Below are 21,031 nucleotides of genomic sequence, written 5' to 3'. Positions count from 1 at the left end.
GGTTTCCAGCTTTGCCATGAGCCCTCAATTCAGCTTCTCTCGCACTCAACACTTCTTCTGTGGTACTTGGGGCTTAATATCTAATCTTGAGTGGGGGTGATAGTATCACCTCCCTGACCTGACATCCTGGCCCCTCCTTGCCATAGCATTTGTTTTGTGCCTCATTGATCTCCAGTTGTGAGAGCAGTTCCTTCTTCCGAATGTTGGAACACTGAGATACAAGTTGTTTCACCTTTAATCTGGATGCTGGGTATCAAAGATTTCATAGGTCCCTCACCCCCTTCATATAACCCCTTCCGTTGGGGTTACTTGAGTAGTAGCATTTCAACAGCGCCCGGTTCTTGTCTCTTGTCCATGTATACCTCCTTGTTCCAGTACCCAACTTTTCATCAGTCTGTCCTGGGTTCCCCAATACCTGACACAGACCTTGTTAAATGAAGCCATACGGATATTCCCAGATTATCTCTTTATCGCTCAGATCCGAGGTAGGCTTGATTAGCATGGGGGTGTCTAGCCTAGGAACCCTTACTGGATACAGACAGAGGTCTGAACCACTTTTTTAACATCACACCAGAAGTGACAGAAGTGATGGGAGAAGGTAAGCGAAAAAAAGCAAATGGTTGGCGTTTTTTAAATAGAATTTTAAAAAACGCTTTAAAACTTCAAGTATTCCAAATACACTAATCAGTTGTCATTTAACTAACCACATTTGTCCAACTATTTCCAAAACCCTGGAGGACAACGAGGAGAGTTTAGACGCTCTCCAAGATTTCATCGACCGGTGCTTCCACGACCTAGTAATGAAGAAGACCCAGAGCGCGTCTCCTGAGATCCCACTTTTAAAGACAGTAGAAGGCGATCTGGCTAGATGGAAATCTCTACCCATATCACTCATGGGAAAGGTCGCCGCCATAAAAATGATGGTCTTGCCAAAAATAAACTATTTATTTTCAATGATCCCAAGTAAGCCATCACAAGATTGGTTCAGATCTCTAGACTCGTATATTTCTAAATTCCTTTGGAAAGATAAACCCCCGCATATCAGCTTAAAAACATTACAAAGGACCAAGGATAAAGGAGGACTAGATCTGCCTAACTTTAATCACTACTTTTTAGCCAACAGGCTTCAGTTACTCTCTAGATGGTTAAAACAGACCTTCTTAGATGAACCCTGGATAGATGTTGAACAGGCACTATGTAATAATCTAGAAATTTCAGACCTGCCATTTATAAGCTCAAACATCAAAAACATGAATGCTTTAAAAGCATCAACATCAGCTCTTCTCTAACAGCATGGTGGGAGTTTCTAAAAATAACAGAGTCTTCATTAATCCCATGCAAATGTACACCTTTGTTTTTGTGGTTTTTGTTCATTTCCGTTGAGTTGACTAACTGCGCTAGCATAGCAAGCTAATCGTTAGCTAATCATTAGCTTAGTATAATGTAAATTTCATGTGTTCCTTTTAAGTGCTGTATTATCTTTTTATTTCTTCACTTGTGAATGTTTTAAACCAATCGGAAATATTTCTTTGGAAGCTAGTAGGTAAGTTTTATTTATTGTAATGAGATGATAAATATGAGCAGTCTTTGGCTAAATAGTACTGCAACCACGTTTTGCACTTTCCTCGTGCATCAGTAATGTACATTCTGTTAATTCATTGGATTGATGTGACTGCTGTTCACAAAATATGAGATTTGAGTTAAATTTGTATGATGTGGAAATTGTTTTAAGGTTCTTTGATTAATTTTATTATTGATTGCATGAAGTCGTTATATACAAAGAGTGAGAGGCATTTGGTCACTAGTGTTGATTAAGTTGTTATATGATATTCATGTAAAATATGTTCACTGCCCTGTGCAGGTTGGTTTTTTTTGTTGGAGTCTAAAGTTGCGAGCCAGGATTCCGGATCCCCAGCTGCGATGCAGGAAAGATTTCCAGCCTACTTAGAAGTGACAACTGCGTTACTTCTTGACAGATAAGCTTATGAGATCTCAGAACAATACACTGCCCGGGTAGTACTACTAACATTAACACTATACACACACACCTGAACTGAAAAGACTGAAAAGAACTCTGAACACTGAACTCTGAACTCTAAAACTGAATACACAGACTGACAAATATGGATATTGGAACTGCTGTGAACTGTTGAATGACTGTTTTTGTTTTTATTTTGAATAAATGTTGACTGTTCTTTTAGCTGTGTGTCATTCGCTCCTTAGTCGATTCCTAGAGAACATAAGCCCAAGATCCTAACTTTCTCTACATTCAGTAGTGGTAAAGTATCGTGTGTTACATAGTACCTTTTTGTGGCGAGCCAGCCAGGAGCGATTAAGACACAGCTAATATTGAAATTACAGCATTCTGCAATAGCATAGTTAATTTTGAGATTGTGATTTATTGTGATAAGCTTTCAATTAAGGCAACATTGAAAAGAGATGGGTTTGGTACAGAATTACGGGGTGGATTTTAAACGGTCCATCAGTATTACTGGAGTTACTAGTCTAGATTCTGATGCTGATATTATTGCTTCCTTGGAGAAGTATGGGGTGGTAACAAGGATTCTGAGGGTCCCAAATGCACAGCCAGACTGTGGGGAAACTGTTATTGCTGAGTTTGAGTCAGAGATTACAATGGGGGATAACGAGTCAGATTTTCCCCTTGAGATTGAAAATGTGACCAGCAAGAATGTAAAATGGCAGGCTAGTCACATTGAAATGCCAGCACTCCATCAAACTCCAGAGCCAGACCCTGTTTTGACTGACTCAAGTGATGAAAATGTTGACAGTTATCCTGACCACAGTACTACACCCTTGATAAAGACAGCAAAGTTAAAGTACGACCACAGACGGCCCCTTACATTCCAGCCAGTCACCCATTCAGCTAAATCTCAGACTTGTAAAGTTGTTAAACCAAAGACTACTCCAACCAAACTTCCAGTGGTGACAGATGAAGTAACTAACCCACCAGAGATACAGCGTATAGTAGTGGAACATGTAATCAGAAATGACTCTGTCGCTACACATGGCCAATCCAAATGGTTACGCTCATTCTCAGGCCGTGTGCCAAAACCCCCCCGGAGAAGTGGATTTTGAAACGTGGTGTTTACATGTTGAACTAATGTTCAGTGATGGCACTCCAGTTGACACTCAGCGGAGGAAAATACTAGAGAGTCTTCTTCCCCCAGCATCAGATGTTGTGAAGCAACTTGGTTATTCAGCACATCCACAAGAATATGTCAGGCTGTTAGATTCTGCATATGGTCTTGTGGAGGATGGTGAGGAGATATTTGCAAGGTTCCTGAACACAAATCAAAATCCAGGTGAGAAAGCTTCTGATTATCTACAAAGGCTGCAAGTTCTCCTTCACACTGCTGTACGCAGGAATGGTGTGATTCCAGCAGATGCAAGTCGACATTTGCAAAAGCAGTTCAAACGGGGTTGTTGGGACCATAACTTGGTCCTGCAACTGGAACTAAAGAAAGAGACCACGCCTGAGTTTGCAGAGCTTCTGCTAGAGCTGAGGACTGAAGAGGACAGAAGGGCTTCTAAACTGGACCAGATGCAACGTCATTTTGGGCCTACCAAGATAAAACCAATTGCACACATGCATTCTGTCCCTGACTTCCCACATCACACTGACCCAAGTGCAAGTGTATTGCAGGCCTATATCTCTGAAACTGAGAGTCTAAAGAAGCAGGTTGCAGAACTGCAATTGCAACTGATGACAAAACCATCTAAAAAGCAAAGAAAGCGACAAGTTAAAGCAATGGAAAAAACACAAGAGCCACCCGCACCTGTAATTGAAACTCTGGTACACCAAATTCCACCACGAACCCAAGTGAGAGCTGAGCCCAAGGCTTGGTTCTGTTTTAGGTGCGGTGAAGACGGTCACATAGCCAGGGACTGCGAAAATGCTATAAACAAGGCAAAAATGCTATAAACTACTAAACTAATAGATTAGTTGGATCAAGGTCTCTTGCAGAGGTTAAGATTGGGGAACTATCACATAGTTGCCTCATTGATTCAGGGTCTCAGGTTACCACAATTTTGAAATCATTTCAGTTGACCCACTTACCTTCTCATCCTTTTTTGCCATTAAATGATCTGTTAGAGGTTGAAGGTGCTGCAGGCCAAATTGTCCCTTATCTTGGGTACATTGAAGTTGACATCACTTTCCCACAGAGTTTCACAGGGAAGGACAAAGTTGTAACTATTCTAGCTTTAATTGTCCCAGATGACAGAGCAAATTCGGAAATTACAGTCCTCATTGGTACAAATGCCCTCGACGTCTTGTATGAGGACTTCAATGAGCAAATGACCATTCCTGAGCATTGTACTTATGCCCCTCTCATTAGACATTTGCATGCTATCTACAGGAGTAAAAGAAAAACTGATAGTTTTGTGGGGACAGTCAAGTCACAATGTAAAACCAACATAGTAATTCCAGCTGGTCAGAAAATAGCCCCGGATCCACTCTTCTAGTCGAGCCCCACAGCCAGTCCAGCCTACCAGGTGGCTTGACATTTTCCAGCTATGTAATGTCAAAGCCACGACAGACATCCTTCAAAGTTCCCATTCTCCTAAAAAATGAGACAACGCATGATATCATTCTGCCAGCTCACCGTCCCTTGGCAGCGATATCTGTCCCACTTTCAGTTTCTCCTGCAAGGTCTGAATGTAGGAATCGAACTGGAAGTTCAGAGCAGAATCATGCTCAGTGTTACACCACCCACGAAGTAAAACCAAGTGACAAAATCCAGTTCGATTTTGGTGACTCACAAACAAGTCAAACGAGTGGAAAGACAGGATTGCTGAGAAGCTGAATTCCGTGTCTGATGTTTTTGCTAGGGGTGAACTTGATTATGGCCACACCACAGTGGTGAGACATAAGATTCGGCTCTCTGATCCAATGCCTTTTAAACAAAGGCCACGGCCCATTCATCCCTCTGATTATGAAGCTGTCCGCCTTCATTTGGAGCAGCTGTGTGACAGCAACATTATTAGAGAGTCCGAGAGTCCATTTGCTTCACCAATTGTAGTTGGGCACACATGGGCAGATCCGCCTATGTGTGGATTACAGAAAGTTGAACAACCAGACAATCAAAGACGCTTATGCCTTGCCCAATATAGAAGAGGCATTTACAGCTCTGTCAGGATCCAAATGGTTTTCTGTTATGGATTTAAAGTCTGGATATTACCAGGTAGAGGTGGAAGAAGAGGATAAACACAAGACGGCTTTTGTCACATCCATGGGGTTTTGGGAATTCAACAGGATGCCCCAGGGAGTCACTAATGCTCCAAGCACTTTTCAAAGAGTTATGGAGAAATGCATGGGCTCTATGAACCTCAAGGCAGTACTGGTCTTTCTTGATGATCTTATAGTGTTCTCCAATACTTTGGAGGAACATGAAGAAAGGCTCCTGCGAGTTCTGAACAGACTAAAAGAATTTGGTCTCAAACTTTCACCTGAGAAATGTCACTTTTTCCAAAAGTCAGTGAGGTATTTAGGACACATTGTCTCAGAACAGGGAGTGGAGACCGATCCTGGTAAAATATCTGCACTCACCACATGGCCCAGACCCACAAACTTGTCAGAACTGAAGTCATTTTTAGGCTATTATCGCAGGTTTGTCAAAGACTATTCTAAAATTGCTAGGCCATTGAATGATTTGATAGCTGGTTATGTCCCTGCCAGGAAGATGAAACACCACAAATCACCATCAAACAGCGACTTGAACCGTCCTTTTAATGAGAAATGGACTCCCTCATGTGAGGAAGCTTTCAAGACCCTCATTGAGAAGTTGACATCTGCACCAGTGCTTGGGTTTGCTGACCCCAGAAAAGCCTATGTTTTACACACCGATGCTAGTTCACATGGACTTGGTGCAGCCCTATACCAGGAAGAAGATGGTCGGTTAAGAATCATCGCCTATGCTAGCAGAGGGCTGTCTAACTGTGAAAGAAGGTATCCCACTCACAAACTTGAATTTCTTGCGTTGAAGTGGGCAGTTACAGACAAGTTTGCTGATTATTTGTATGGAGCTGACTTCACTGTCATGACTGACAATAACCCACTGACCTACGTGTTAACATCTGCTAAACTTGCTGCAACTGGACATCGATGGCTTGCTGCTTTGTCGAATTTCAATTTCAACATACAGTACAGAGCCGGTAAAAGAAATCAGGATGAGGATGGATTATCAAGACGGCCGCATGTTTCTGTTGAAACTGATGACAGTACAACTGCTGAGGATGAGAGAGTAAAGCAATTCATTGCAAAGTTTACGGAAGAGGGAAATAGTGCAACATTTCCAAAGGATGCTCTAAAAGCTGTATGCGAGAAGCACCAAGTATACATATCTCCTGACACTACTTACCTGCTGCGGTGGAGTGTTTGGCAGTGGATGCAAGTGCGATACCTGACGAGTTTGTTCAAGCCGACATTCTGATCCAGAATGGATTCTAATCCAGTAGAATGGTTTAACCGTACACTGCTAGGGATGCTTGGAACACTCCAAGAAGACGACAAACTAAAATGGCGTGATCATGTGCAGCCATTGGCTCACGCCTACAATTGCACAAAAAATGACACTTAATGTGAGTAGGCAGGCCAGTGTAACTCACAGTGAATATGTGAAGAAGCTCAGGGAAAGCCTACAGGAAAGTTACATACATGCTGTGGAACATAGCGAGAAAACTGCCCTACGTAATAAGTCAAGATACGATCTAAAAGTGAGAGAATCCACCTTGGAGGTTGGAGATCGTGTTCTTGTCAAGAATGTTGGAATACGAGGGAAACACAAACTAGCTGACAGATGGAGTCAGATGGTCTGTAAAGTTGTAAAACAGATCAATGACTCTCCTGTATATGTTGTTGCTCCACTCATGTCAGATGGGCCTGAGAGGACACTGCATAGAGACTTACTGTTACCGTGTGGGTTTCTGTCATGCTCAGCGCCAATCGAACCCAGTCATGGAAGTCCAGAGAAAGAGACACCCAAAGGCGACACCTCCAAAGAGAATCCATTTTCTGAAGTTGAAGGAGACTATCGTTATCTGGGTGATAATGACATTGTGGATTATGACTTTCCAGTAGTTTACGAAGAAGTCAATTACCCGGCTTTCATTACTGTCAGTGAAATCCCCAAAGCAACTGAGTCTGTGTCAGAACAAAGTGTGGACCGAGACGAGTCTGATCTAAACCCTGCAGTAAAGGAGTTTCATTCTGCACCCGTGGAGCTGGATGAGGGCGATGGTTCACTTCAAGGTTCTAGTGGAAATGACATTGGAAATGACCCTCCAATGAAAGAAACAGGTGTTATTGCTAATGAGGAATATTCATCTGTTCACGATTCATGTGCTGATATAGATCCAGCTACAGAAAATGATGTTGAACCTCTGAAAGAGGTTATTGACGTAACTCAGGAGCAGTACCAAACTGAAACAACCGGGTTGTCGGATGGAAAAGAGGGGAGTGATAGAGATGGATTGGAGGCAGAAGTTGCTAAAGATGAAAAACCTCCAGAAACAAGAGAAATCAGGCGGTCAACTAGGAACAGGACTGAACCTAGCAGACTAACCTACAACACCTTGGGAAATCCCTTAACATTAGTGATGCATTCTCTTTTAAACAGTCTTGATCAGGTTTTTTCACATGCCCTTGACTCAAACCCTTCCCCATGCGTTGGTAGAGTAAAAACCATTTAAAGTGACTGCTGTCATGCAGGGATGCATGCCCATTTAGGGGGGAGGGATGTAACCCACCTAAAATTTGCCTCATGAAAAATGAACTGCTGTTCCCAAAGAATGTCAGTAGGTGGCACTATGAGAATGTTTAGTGCTTGTGAACTTGATTGTTGAGTTGAGTTGATATAGAGAAGGACAATAGCGCTAAGACTACGTATGCTGGTCGGAGCTACTCACTGAGTTTTTCTTTAATCCTTGTTCAAGAAAAAGGTTATGTGTGAAGACACAAATTGGATTTTACTTTTCCACTTGTTGGGAAACACGGACACTTTTTGTTGATGCCGATGTACCTATGTTTTTGTGGTTTTTGTTCATTTCCGGTGAGTTGACTAACTGTGCTAGCATAGCAAGCTAATCATTAGCTAATCATTAGCTTAGTATAATGTAAATTTCATGTGTTCCTTTTAAGTGCTGTATTATCTTTTTATTTCTTCACTTGTGAATGTTTTAAACCAATTGGAAATATTTCTTTGGAAGATAGTAGGTAAGTTTTATTTATTGTAATGAGATGATAAATATGAGCAGTCTTTGGCTAAATAGTACTGCGACCACGTTTTGCACTTTTCTTGTGCATCAGTAATGTACATTCTGTCAATTCATTGGATTGGTGTTACATGTGCAAAGGTCTCCATATCCCGGATATGTAAAATAAAGATCATTTTTTAAAGTAAAAGACCACTTTTGAGACGTGTTTTCTTGGCCCTAAAGAATCCGAAAGAACCGTTTTTAATACTTGGTGCCAGTGACCTGGGATTCTTGTGCGGCTGAGGGGACTAATTTGGACCTTAAGGTACGATCTGATATGAGGTGGACAACAGACCGGTCTAAAAGAGTATAGGTAAGCGCAAGCCTGTTGAAAATTGTGCACATTGGATGAATTCTAAATTAGTTGTCCACTGAATTGATGATTGTTACCATTAAAGTGGCTCAGTAGTGGAAATTAAACTAAATTATAAAATCTTTTAAGTAGATTTCAGGTGACATGTCCATGATAATTTTGGGTAATTTGGGATAAATAAAAGTAAAGTTTGGGGTTATTTGATGAAAGCTCATTGTTGTTAATACTGGGGTGGATTTTTAATTGTTGTGACATATGTTTGAAGTTGGTGTGTTATGTGTGTGTGTGTTACGTCAGCCAAGAAAAGAGATATTAGGTTAGGATATTTGGTTAAGGGATATATTCCTGTATTGATAAGTGGTAGAGTTGGACTCGGGCACCAGATAATTCAGCTGTGGAATCCCCACAGTGGTGCTTTTAAATGTATTTAAATAAATTGTAGGACAGAAGTTGGACTTCTAGGGGTGAAAAATGTTCTGAGTGTGATGACGCGCTGCAATTTCCTGCGATGACAGGGTCATCCGGGTGATACCCGCGACAGATAGGGACAGTCGTTAATAATCAGTGGTCAAGTACCACTTTTCTTGCACCGTTTGACCGACAGGGTTGGACCCAGGTGGTCCCGTTTGAACGTGATTGATAGGTAAACCTTAAGTAAAGCTTAATGGCGCAGACGGGATTCGAAAGCGCCCACGAGTGGGGTTTCCGGTCAACTCACGGGGACCACTTTTAAATTAACATAGGGCCTAGAAATTTGACCGCTATCGGTGAGGGCGTTCCCAAAGCGGGTTGATTGACCAGCAAGGTTGGACCTGGGCTTAGAGGCTTTTAAATTAATCAAGGAAAAAGTTAGGTGTACCGGTACTGAGATTTGGAAACTGTGATATGGAAATGGTGAATAATATCGGTTTTGAAGAGGTAATATGGTAATGGAAATAATTTATCTTGGCAGTTACTGGCAGTCTTTTGTAATATATAAATGTGTGAATGTATAAGTGAAGTGTAAAATTGTTATTTGGATGAATGATTAAAGGTGCACATTGTGTTGAGAGAAAAGGGGCATGGTGTGTGTGTGAAATGATTTATTTTATTTTATTTTTTTTAAGGAAGTTTAGGGAGGAGTGTAAAATGTTGATGAAAGTATTGCGTGGATGATGCTACAAAACTGAGCTGAAAGAATTGTGATATGTGTGGAAAATTGTTAATTGTCCTGATGTCTGAAAGAGTTCTGCTGAGCACGCTGAAGAGTGTGATGTGAATGCTTGCAAAACCAAAGAGCTTAGTATATTGAAAAGTGTGTGTGCGTGTAATAAGGGTGCATTGTTTTTAGATCAAGATTTAGCAGAATTACAGAGGGGTCAAAGGAGCTTGCAAAGAAAAGCGTCTGGACTTCTTTAAGTTGCTTGAAGAGTTCTAAGGTCAAATGGTTGGGAGTCCCAGATTTAAACCTAGTGGGAGTATAGTGGGAGTATCCCCCCACAGAGGGACAAAAGGACCCCCTGATGATCCTCTAATCGTCTGAGCCAAGGTGTGAAACTGGGTGTGGGTCCCAATCAGCCAGGGTTTCGGGTGAGCTCATTGTGAAACCTGGTCCCACCTTATCATGCGAATTCCTGAGGTCAGATGGCCCAGGATGTGAGTGGGCGTTAAGGCGTCTGGGGAGGGATCTCAAAACTGGATTATAGATGGCAGAGAGTTGGTGTCGTAAACCACCGCCTCTGTTCAAAGATGGTCGCTCACAGTGGACATAGATGGCTTCTTTCACTCCTCTTTCAAACCATCTGTCCTCTCTGTCCAAAATGTGAACATTGGCATCCTCGAAAGAGTGTCCTTTATCCTTAAGATGCAGATGGACTGCTGAGTCTTGTCCTGTGGAGGTGGCTCTTCTATGTTGTGCCATGCGCTTGTGAAGTGGCTGTTTGGTCTCTCCAATGTAGAGGTCTGGGCATTCCTCGCTGCAGTGTACAGTATACACCACATTGTTAAGTCTGTGTTTTGGAGTTTTGTCTTTCGGGTGAACCAGTTTTTGTCTGAGTGTGTTGCTGGGTCTGAAATGCACCGGGATGTCATGCTTGGAGAAAACCCTCCTGAGTTTTTCTGATACACCGGCTACCACCGGCTATCAAAAAAACTCAAGAGAGTTTGTGGGGCTGGGCGGTGCTGCTGTGGGCCCCGGTCTGCATTAGCCTGGGCCCCCTTGCCCTGGTGGGTTCCAGAGTGTGGGGGTGTCTACTGGGGTCAGCGGGGGAGCTGGCCCCAGGGAGGGGCCGCTTGCCCCTCCCCATCCTCAGCTGCCTCCCTCTTCCTGCTCCACCACACCCACACACACGCAGGGCTTGGGGTGCAGGTGTGTCACCAGGGTGCAGGGGAGGCACTCCCCCTCTGTCCCCTTCTGGCCACCTGTGCCTCAATTTTATTCTGCAACCTAGACATCCACATTACTCACACTCTCACATAACACATACGTATAGGGCCTTGGGGGTGGGCACGTTGTATAGCGTCCAGAGGATGGTCTGTGTATTCAAACCCACCTCTGGCGCTGGTGCCCTACCCTCAATTTTAAATGCATATAGACACTGAGGGTTTTCGGGAGGAGACGTGCTGCTCTCTGGCAGGAAGCACCATGCCCTCGTTCTGTTAACCGTCGGGGGTGGGGGGCTGGGAGGAGGTGCTGACCGTCGGATTGGGGTCTGGGATGCGGGGCCTCCCCGCTACTGCAGATACGGAGGCGGTCTGCTTTCCTCCACCCCAGACAGAAGGGTTACATCTCCTGGGTCTGGGTACGGTTTGCCCCTCTGGGGGTGGGGGTACTCGGACCTGGGATATAGAGTATGTTTGGGGAGTGTGACTGTGTGTACAGTGTCTATTTATATCTGTCTGGGGGTGGGAATGCACGTTTGTGTCTGCGTGCGCCTGTTCGTCTGTGTCTATATGTCAGCTTGGGTCTTAGACTCCACCTCTCTGGGAATATCTCAGGCTCTTCGAGGTATGGAGGCCTATCTCCCCTCACCACACTCCCTGCCGGTGGCTGATGCCCTCAGACATTGGCGTGTTGGTGGTTCTTGGTGTCTGGGGCTGGGCGCTCATGTATGTACCTACTCACTCCTGGTGGCCGATTGGCGGGGCCTGGCACCTGTGGCCCGGCTGGACCCCTTCCGGGGGGTGGGGTGCCCTCAGGCCTCTGGCCTCTGGGCCTGAAGCTCGGTCCTCTCTGGCACAGCTGGCTGCCGGCAGAGCCCGTGGGCACGTCACTGCAACCCCCTCTGGCCTCTGCTCCGTGGCTGCTGGGTGACCTCTCATTTGGGGCTCTCCTCAGCTCTTCGCAGGAGGGTGGCATGGTTGCCCCCCTGGTGGTCCTCCTTGGGTCCTATTCTGGGGCCTCTGGATGTCTGGGCCTGGATCACCTCCATACCTTCTTTATGCCCTGGGGGACGGGGCTATGATTCCCCACACCCCCTAGCAGATCGTTACATGGAGAAACCTTTTGAATACAAGCATGCTGATCCACACAGGTATGCACACAGGTGTACACACGGGTGTTCACACGGGTGTTCACGGACACAAACTACACCTTTCTTGGCTGCTACCTCAAAGCACATTGTGCACTGTCGATCTTGTGTACTGCACAATAACATGTAATATTTAGTATCTACTGTTATCTACTGTTAGCTAGTTTATTGTGATGGTGTTGTATTTATTATGTTGCTCTTTCTTGTTTGTTTTCTCTTCTGTTTTTTCTTATCTCCATACAGGTGATCCAGGTGTTGTGTTTGTTTTTCCTTTTTTTTTTTCTCCCTTTCTCACCGTCTCTTCTCCCCTCTATTTTTCTTTCTCTCCCTCTCTTTCTTTCATTCTTTCTCCCTGTCCTATCCCCCAGTCATGTCTGTCTCGTATGTAACAACCGAAAACCAAATAAAATAAATACATAATCATAATAAAGGTCAATCAAATGGACCAATATGGCAAGACCATGATGATCCAATTGGTAAAGTAATTCTGCTTGGCATCTTTCTTGGGCTTCAGACAACAATTCTGATGGCTAAAGATCCAAACGGGACAGGCAAAAAAAAAAAACAAAACATCACACCACACCAGTTCAATCAGATTCAGGACTGAGTTCAGGACTAGGCCACTCCAAAGTCTTCATTTTGTTTTTCTTAAGCGTTTCAGAGGTGGACTTGCTGGTGTGTTTTGGATCATTGTCCTGCTGCAGAACCCAAGTGCACTTTAGGTTGATGTCACAAAAAGATGGCACGACAGCAGAATTCACGGTTCCATTTACCATAGTAAGTCTTCCAGGTCCAGAGGCAGCAAAACAGAACCAGTCCATCATAGTAAGACAACCATATTTTACTGTTGGTATGCTGTTCCTTGTCTCAAATGCTGTCTTACTTTTACACCAGATGTAATGGGGACGCATCAACATGTTTTCTGGAAAAATGATACGAGTCTTTGTATTGCTTTTGGCTTTCACTTTGGAACCATTTTTGCCTAGTTTCTTCATTATGGTGGAGTCATGAACACTGACCTTAACTGAGGCAAGAGAAGCCTGCAGTTCTTTGGATGTTGTTATGGGGTCGTTTGTGACCTCTTGAATGAGTCATCACTTTGGTTCCGGTTAATTTTGGTCGACCGGCCGCTCCTGGGAAAGTTCACCACTGTTCCATGTTTTCTTCATTTGTAAATAAAGGGTCTCTCTGTGGTTCGCTGATGTCCTGCAGCTCTAGAAATGGCTTTAAATCTTTTTAATACTGAGAGATCTCAATTACTTTGTTTTTCATTTGTTCCTGAATTTCCTTGGATTGTGGCATGATGTCTGGCTCTTGAGGATCTCTTGGTGTACTCCACTTTGTCAGACCTTTTCTATTTAATCCAAAGTTTTAGGTCCAATTATCTAGCTCTTGAGCATTGCCGCAATCTAAAAATTCCAACAGTGCCTGAAAGCATCAACTCTGTGCTTTTTCAGTGATATTAGGGTGATTATGGTAATCCCAGGCAGGTCGACACATCAGAATCTAAGCAAATACAGAAAACAACAAAGCAAACAGCAAAATAAAAATAAATAAAAATAAAACTCCAAATATCCGAAAAAATGCCTGTTGTCTATACAGCCCCACCACATTCGTTCACTCTCTCTTCTCTAAAACAACTTTCATTTTCACAGGGCTGCTGTGACATCATACCTCAGGTGACTCTAATATCACTGAAAAGCACAGAGCCACTGCTTTCAGGAACCACTGGAATTCTTTTAACTCTTTAAAGGTTAAATGATTTTGTTAAAATATTTGGTGGGGGTAGGTTTAGGTTTTTTTCTCCATAATCATATACACTTTCATTTAGAAACTGCATTTCGAGTTTACTTGTATTATCATTGTCTAGTAGTTATTTTTTTATTTGATGACCTGAAATATTTAAGTGCGACAAACATGCAAAAGAATACAAAATCAGGAAGGGACAAACTTTTTTTCACAACATTGTATAGTTTGTTTTTTTCTGGAGAACGTTCTCTTTCTTTTTTTGCCTGGGAAAGGAAACTCTTTGAGGTTTTAAGTTGAGCACACCATTATAATGTAATATAATGTAATTGATGTAGTGCAGTGGAAATATATCAAACAGGAAACTACTAGAAGGCCATATATATATATATATATATATATATATATATATATATACACACACACATGTACTACTTACTGTGAAAGACAGGAAAGAAGAGAAGAGTGTTCCCTCATCATATCTGGAAAGCTTGGTTAACACACTCTCTAGAATGACGACAAACTAGGAAAGAAGAGAGGAAAAAGAAGCCTCAGAGAAATGACTTTACATTTGGAAACATAAGCTATCACAAATTCTGAGTCGTATATAAAATTGGATTCTTGTTGTTATCATCTCATCTCATTAAGTCTTTATGGTGCTTTTGAATTTTTCGTGTCTTTTGGTGACTTCTTTAGCCTCAGACTAAAGAGCTAACTTGGATGAGTGATGAAACATCTCTTCCATTGAAAATCCTATGTCCAGATGAGCGATGATTTCTTTACTGGGATGGCTAACCATGCATTCATACATTTAAATGAAATTGTAATAGTTTAAAATGAGCCTTTTTGTTATATTATGTCTCTCTGTAGTTGATTTGAATGCCTGGTTTAGGTCTTATTGCTGTCATTTGTTTCTTTTCAACAAGAACTGAAACCATGCTAGGAACATGTAGTGTACTTTTGTACCTTAGCTACTAGCAGAGTAATCATCTCCTTCACCGTCTCCTCAATTAGATTGTTGATTTGGGAGTGATATTGCCTCTGCAGAAGAATAAGAGGAAGAAAAAAATGTTAGACTGTTCACCCTCAGTAGATTACACTTGGTAACCTCTGTTTGACATCAGCCACTGAAAAGAAACACTGGAAGTTTTTACACTAAATAGTATTTAATTATTAATTTGCCATGGCATAGTTATTATATATAGCATGAGCTGCAGATATTTTTAAGACTGGACTGACTGCCTGTTCAGGAGTGAAAATAAATTTTTCATAGCATGTCATCTCTAAAACCTGTGTGATATTCTTCTCATGAAAGTGAATTAAAAAAAAATACTCCTGTCCAAAACTTTCAGTAAATCCAGCATCTTTTGAATGTCAAAAGAAGGCTTTCAGCCGCTGCACATTAGTAAATCTAGCTCCAACCTATCAAGGTATATTTTGTACAGCCTGGTCTTGTTTATATGACCTGCAAACAAAACAAACAAACAAACAAACAAACCACGTATGAAAACATTAAGATGAATTAAGATTTTGCAGGATTTTGGAGTCTATCATCTCAATATTGTAGTTTCAAAATGCAGACATCCAGCATCACACTGTTGGGTGACTAGTGTAAGGTCGTTCAAATTCTGTGTTAGGTTGTTTCTGAACATCCATCCATCCATTCGCTACCGCTTATCCTTTTCAGGGTCGCGGGGGGTGCTGGAGCCAATCCCAGCTGTCATAGGGCGAGAGGCGGGGTACACCCTGGACAGGTCGCCAGTCTGTCGCAGGGCTAACACACAAGGACAGACAACCATTCACACTCACATCCACTCGCACATTCACACCCAGTGGCAATCTGGACCATCCAATTAACCTATCCCCACAAACTGCATGTCTTTGGACGGTGGGAGGAAGCCAGAGTACCCGGAGGGAACCCACGCAGACACGGGGAGAACATGCAAACTCCACACAGAAAGACCCCAGCCTGATGGTGGAATTGAACTCGGGACCTTCTTGCTGTGCGGCAACAGTGCTAACCACCGTGCCACCGTGCTGCCCTGTTTCTGAACAACCTAATGATTTTCTCTCATCTCAGAGTGAAAGTTTGGGTTTTCTTTGAAACCTTGGCAAAGTGGTGATACATCCAAAGAACTAGTACTTACATACAATTGTTTGAATTGGTGGTCTTCAGTCTTTTAGAAGCAACTTCAAGAGACCTGTAAATCTACAAGACTGACTTCTTTAGACTTTACGATTGTACCAAGTACTATAAATCCTTATGGTGGCAAAGAAAAACTACCAGTTGTCAGTTAGTCATGATCACTAATAAGAAGTGAATAGTCCTGGACCTTCAAGTCAAGTTAAAATACACTGTAGAACATTTAGCTCTATCTATTAAAAGATTTAAGCTCCAAATTACCATGACATTCAAACTTTTGACCTCAAGTGTATCCAAGATTTAAATTGTATGATGTCCAATATGAATCATTTTAAACTGGAGGGAAATCCACTCTGAAAGCAAGTGAGTTTACGGGAGATATTTAGTATTTCCTACCTCCTGCCCCAGGTCCATGGCACACAGCTTGGCTGACTGGACCTTGGCGTCCACCATGACATTGAACATGGTGCAGATGGATTGAGGCACTCGGAAGTCTGTGGTCCGGCTGCTCCTCTGAAGCTTGGCCTCAAAGGCTGTCCTTGTCCTAGTGAAGGAATTTTCCAGGCAATAGCCATTTAGAAGTGTGACCCAATGCACATATAACTAAAAGTAACAATTATATCGGAAATCTAATCATATGAACATGAAAATAGCCCAGTTACAGAAGTATTTTTACTTTTTCTTACTAGCTTTTAGTACATTTGTTCAGTTATTAAAAAAAAGAAAAACTTTTCTCACTCATTTCTTTTATATTTTTCCCTCTCTTCCTCTCCCCTGACACAAAGTATAGTTCCCTAAAACTGTAATAGTAATACTTCAAACAGCTTACCAGTCATGTATGGGCAGAAATCTGTGCCATCAGAAACTGAATTTGAATCGAATTGAATCTGAATTGTAACTTGAATAAATGCTTTTACAAACTGAATATGAATTAGCCTAATTTGAAATTCAATTTATTGGTCTGAAAATGATCATCACTAAATTGAAATTGAATTTTATATTTTGAAAATGAATTCATTTGCTTTGCTTTGAAACTGTATTTTATGCTTTAAAAATTTTAGCTCTCGAATAATTTCAGATTCACCTTTCATTCATAAAAAACGAATTAAGCATGCGCTCAGTACCCTAAGAATTATTATGGTAGTTAAACACAGTGATAGTTGTATATTATATTATATCACTTCAAACAGAGGTGATCTAGTAATGCTGCACTAATGAATTAGACTAACTATTCACTTTAGCTAAAGTTATTAAGTTAGCTAAAGAAGTGTGTAAGACATAAATAAAGCTAAAATACAAAGGTTTGGACACTAGGGCTGCCACAAACGATTATTTTGATAGTCGACTAGTCACCGATTAATTTTGCGATTAGTCGACTAATCAGATCATCATCCATTGGACGTAAAACTACAGCTTATTGCACCAGCAGCATCTGCTCTTATATAACTATCATTAACTTACAGCTTTAAGTGTTTAAGGTGCTAACTAAAAATAAAGACAAGATAATAGTTTATTAAATTTTAATGAAATTTGCAGATTGTTTAGGTGAAGTTTAATAAACTCAGCCGTCTGCTCCTTGCTATCTAAAATATAACAGGACACCGGAGTAAATTCTGGAGCATCTCACACTTCTGATAATCAGCTGTCTGCCTGACGTTTATTCAGCTGTGTAAAAACTATAACTTTGATCTCAGCCAAACCGATTTACTCAGGAACAAATAAAATACTAAAAAAGCCAAACAATAAAATATTTAAGTTATCTAAGTGACTTATATATGTTTAACCTGAGTAGCGAAAGACGGAGGTGGGTTTGAAGCCGGGAGTCCGGTGTTCTCACGGCTCTAGTGAGCCTTGCCCCCGGCTAGCTATCGAGCTAGTGGGTAACAGACGTCTCTGAAAACGTGGGAGCGCTTTTGAAAATATGTGGTGTCTTGATAAACTGAGCAGATATTTGAGGTTTACACAGCTACATTCTCGCCTGAAAATATGTTAAACGTTTATTTTGTGACCCAGAAAGAATAATAAGAGTAACATTAAAACTAACTAGCTGCCGCCATTGTTGTAAACTGAGCTGGGCCGCGCTATGAATTCTGGGACAGAGCTTCTTCTTCTTCTTCGGGGTTTAACGGCAGCTGGCATCCTTGTACATGCAGTGCTGCCATCTTCTGTTTCAGTCCGTTATTACACTCTTAAATCCTACTACTTATTCCTGCGTCTTTTGTGATCTTACAAAGCTTCAAACGACGCGTCGACTATTAAATTAGTCGTCGACGATTTTGATAGTCGACGTAATCGTGACTAGTCGACTAATCGTGGCAGCCCTATTGGACACTGTTTTGCATGTTTCCCTACTGCAGGGGTCTCTGCAAGCATACAGGGCTCTGAGAGGGTCCAAGATGACAACTTTGGAATTCTACTAGAAACAGTCGATCATATTTGTTTGTCAAAGCTGAATCCAGGGCAAACTACGCTAAATTAGTGTTTTTAGCTAACAGCTACAATAAGCATAAAAGTTACTGTATGGCTATCATTTGTTAACATGACGCTTGTTCACATGTAATACATTTATTACCGACCTGAGAGTTTATCCGCTGGTCATTCAACATGACGAATGAGTTCTGAAGTCTTAATTCAGCTCAAGATGCTGTAGATTCCCATCAGTAACACTTTCGGTCCGCTAGTAAAACGTAGTTCTATTAATCTGCGCTCGATTACTCTTGAACCGGAACCAGATGTTAGTCCCAAAAAACTGAATTTTGGAACTGAAATTGAATTGTAGAACTGAAACTGAATGGTGAGAAGTGAATCTGAAATTATTCGAGAGCTAAATTTTTAAAGGATAAAATACAGTTTCAAAGCAAATGAATTCATTTTCAAAATATAAAATTCAATTTCAATTTAGTGATGATCATTTTCAAACCAATAAATTGAATTTCAAATTAGGCTAATTCAAATTCAGTTTTTAAAAGCATTTATTCAAGTTACAATTCAGATTCAATCCGAGTAATTCAAATTCAAATTTAACTTATTCAAATTCAGTTTCTGATGGCACAAATTTCTGCCCATAGTCATGTTTCAAACCCATTTTCAATTCAAATATCACTACTACAATATATACACTACAACTGTTTTCTAGCAGTCACACCTCATCTTACCGTTTGACACAGGATTCTATCATGTCACTAGACATCAGCTTCAGTCGGGTCTCAAGGTGTTTTCCAAACTCTTCTTCTGGCCAGTGGAGATCTCTGATGAATGTCTGCAAAGCATCAAGCTTCCAGAAGAGATCTTCTGATGTCCCTGACCCATTACTGTAGAAAAATTAAACACATTTTTAGACATTATGTGTATGTTCATGCAAACAAAATAAAAGACAAAAATCACTTTTATGGTGACTTCATTTACAATGCATAAAATAGTAATAAGACAAAAGACTTATCATGCCTTGTATGTCTGTGGTCATAACTGCGTAAATTTGGGGTTCAAACTCAAAGCATTTTTGGGCTAATTTCAAGAACATAGTAAAGGACATTAATTATGACTTTGAAGTGATTTAAAACCAGGTTTTCCAGAACTATTGAAATCCTCAATTTCCTGATGACAAAAGGGCCTTTTTTGGGGGAAAGCAAGGACTGCTTGGACCAGGATTAGCAGCACTCCCACTTATCACTGACCACATTATTAACTTGGTAAAGCCAAGTGCATCATATTTGATACACAAGCTTTTGTGAGTTTTTGACACTTGTACATGATTAGTGTGATTCTCCAATATGTGCCTTTCTGTTGATTGTATATATTTCTTATGTTTGTTATTTATCCCTGCTGTCTTACTATTTACATTTTATTCCTGCACAGTCGGTGTAGAGCACAATAATGGGCTGCTGGTGATGGCCAGAGGGGCCGATGGCGCGATATGGCAGAGCTTCTGTCAGTCTGCCCAGGGCAGCTGTGGCTACAACTGTAGCTGCCTCCACCAGTGTGTGAATGAATAGTGGAATTGTAATGTGTTTTGAGGGCCCCAAAAAGCGCCATATAAATGCAATTTATTATTATTACATAACCAGTACTTACACAAGCTAAGTTATTTGTATTTAATTCTAAGTATATGTGGTGTAGTCCAGCATTTATTTTGTAATCTGTGCTAAATTATGATTATTTGGGTTTTTTCTTTGGCACATCTTGTTGTTTGCGGTGAACACCACTCTCATTCCATTTTCTGTCTACGACAACTTCTTAACCATCAGCAGATGATGTATGCCGATATTTGGCCAATTTACTGTTAGTCTTTGGGAGGACTGCATGCAGTCTCGGTTTAGCTGTTTGACTATTCCTTTTCTGGCACTTATTGGACTTTTTTTTTGACTGAGAATCCACTGTTTCATATCAGGCCAAATAGTAAACTAACTAGAGTAGACAGATTCAAAGATCTAGATCCAGGCAAGCAGATGTAACAGTAAATGTTAAGATGCTGGTGTTTCAGCCTTTAGCAGAAAACCTCATCTTGTAAATCCTAAATGCTGAAGTGTACACAGCGACTATTCTTAGAACATATTTTTCCACACTGAATAGACCTTGCATCTGTGGTATACCTAATGTAGAACAGGGAAAATAGTATAAATCCATCCATCCATTTTCTTCAGCTTATCTGAGGCTGGGTGGGAACAGCAAGCTAAGCAGAGAGGCCCTGACCCTCTTCTCCACAGCCACCTCCCCTAGCTTATTAAATTGAATGTGCCCGTATCACTTCAACTTTCTCCTTTCGATATTGAGGAGTAGCAGCTCTGCTTGAATGACTGAACTCTGACTGAAGACTGATCACTAAGGGAGATAGGGTAGTCACACTATGCCATGACATTTACATGAACATGGCTCTGGGACTATATAAAACCCAAGCATCAGCAACAAACTATTTTTATGCAATTCTAAACATTTGGGGTGTTTTGGGGGGTGGGGGGTGGGGTGGCAGTGAAAGAGTTGCTAACTATGAAGTGAAGATTGAGATGCAACTCTCAGCACTTTTTTTATAGGGCTGGTATTTTTGAATGT

The 21,031-nt window shown here is 41.5% G+C and overlaps 1 protein-coding gene across 3 annotated transcripts in view; it reads right to left on the bottom strand.

The window, feature by feature from the left end:
• LOC146386331 (calcium-dependent secretion activator 1-like) overlaps window positions 1-21,031 on the bottom strand; it is a 331,088-nt gene that overhangs the window by 63,009 nt on the left and 247,048 nt on the right. For all 3 annotated transcript variants that reach the window (XM_084927304.1, XM_084927306.1, XM_084927305.1), the window contains exons 21-24: window positions 19,141-19,296; window positions 16,382-16,529; window positions 14,809-14,883; window positions 14,282-14,365 (exon numbers count right to left, since the gene is read on the bottom strand). In XM_084927304.1, the coding sequence (XP_084783430.1) occupies window positions 14,282-14,365; window positions 14,809-14,883; window positions 16,382-16,529; window positions 19,141-19,296 (463 nt within the window). The remainder of the gene's footprint in view (window positions 1-14,281; window positions 14,366-14,808; window positions 14,884-16,381; window positions 16,530-19,140; window positions 19,297-21,031) is intronic.

The sequence above is a fragment of the Perissodus microlepis genome, chromosome 5, assembly GCF_051167445.1.
Source record: "Perissodus microlepis isolate ML-2025 ecotype Zambia chromosome 5, ASM5116744v1, whole genome shotgun sequence".
Classification (NCBI taxonomy): Eukaryota; Metazoa; Chordata; class Actinopteri; order Cichliformes; family Cichlidae; genus Perissodus; species Perissodus microlepis.
This window is presented reverse-complemented; position numbering and strand designations above follow the sequence as displayed.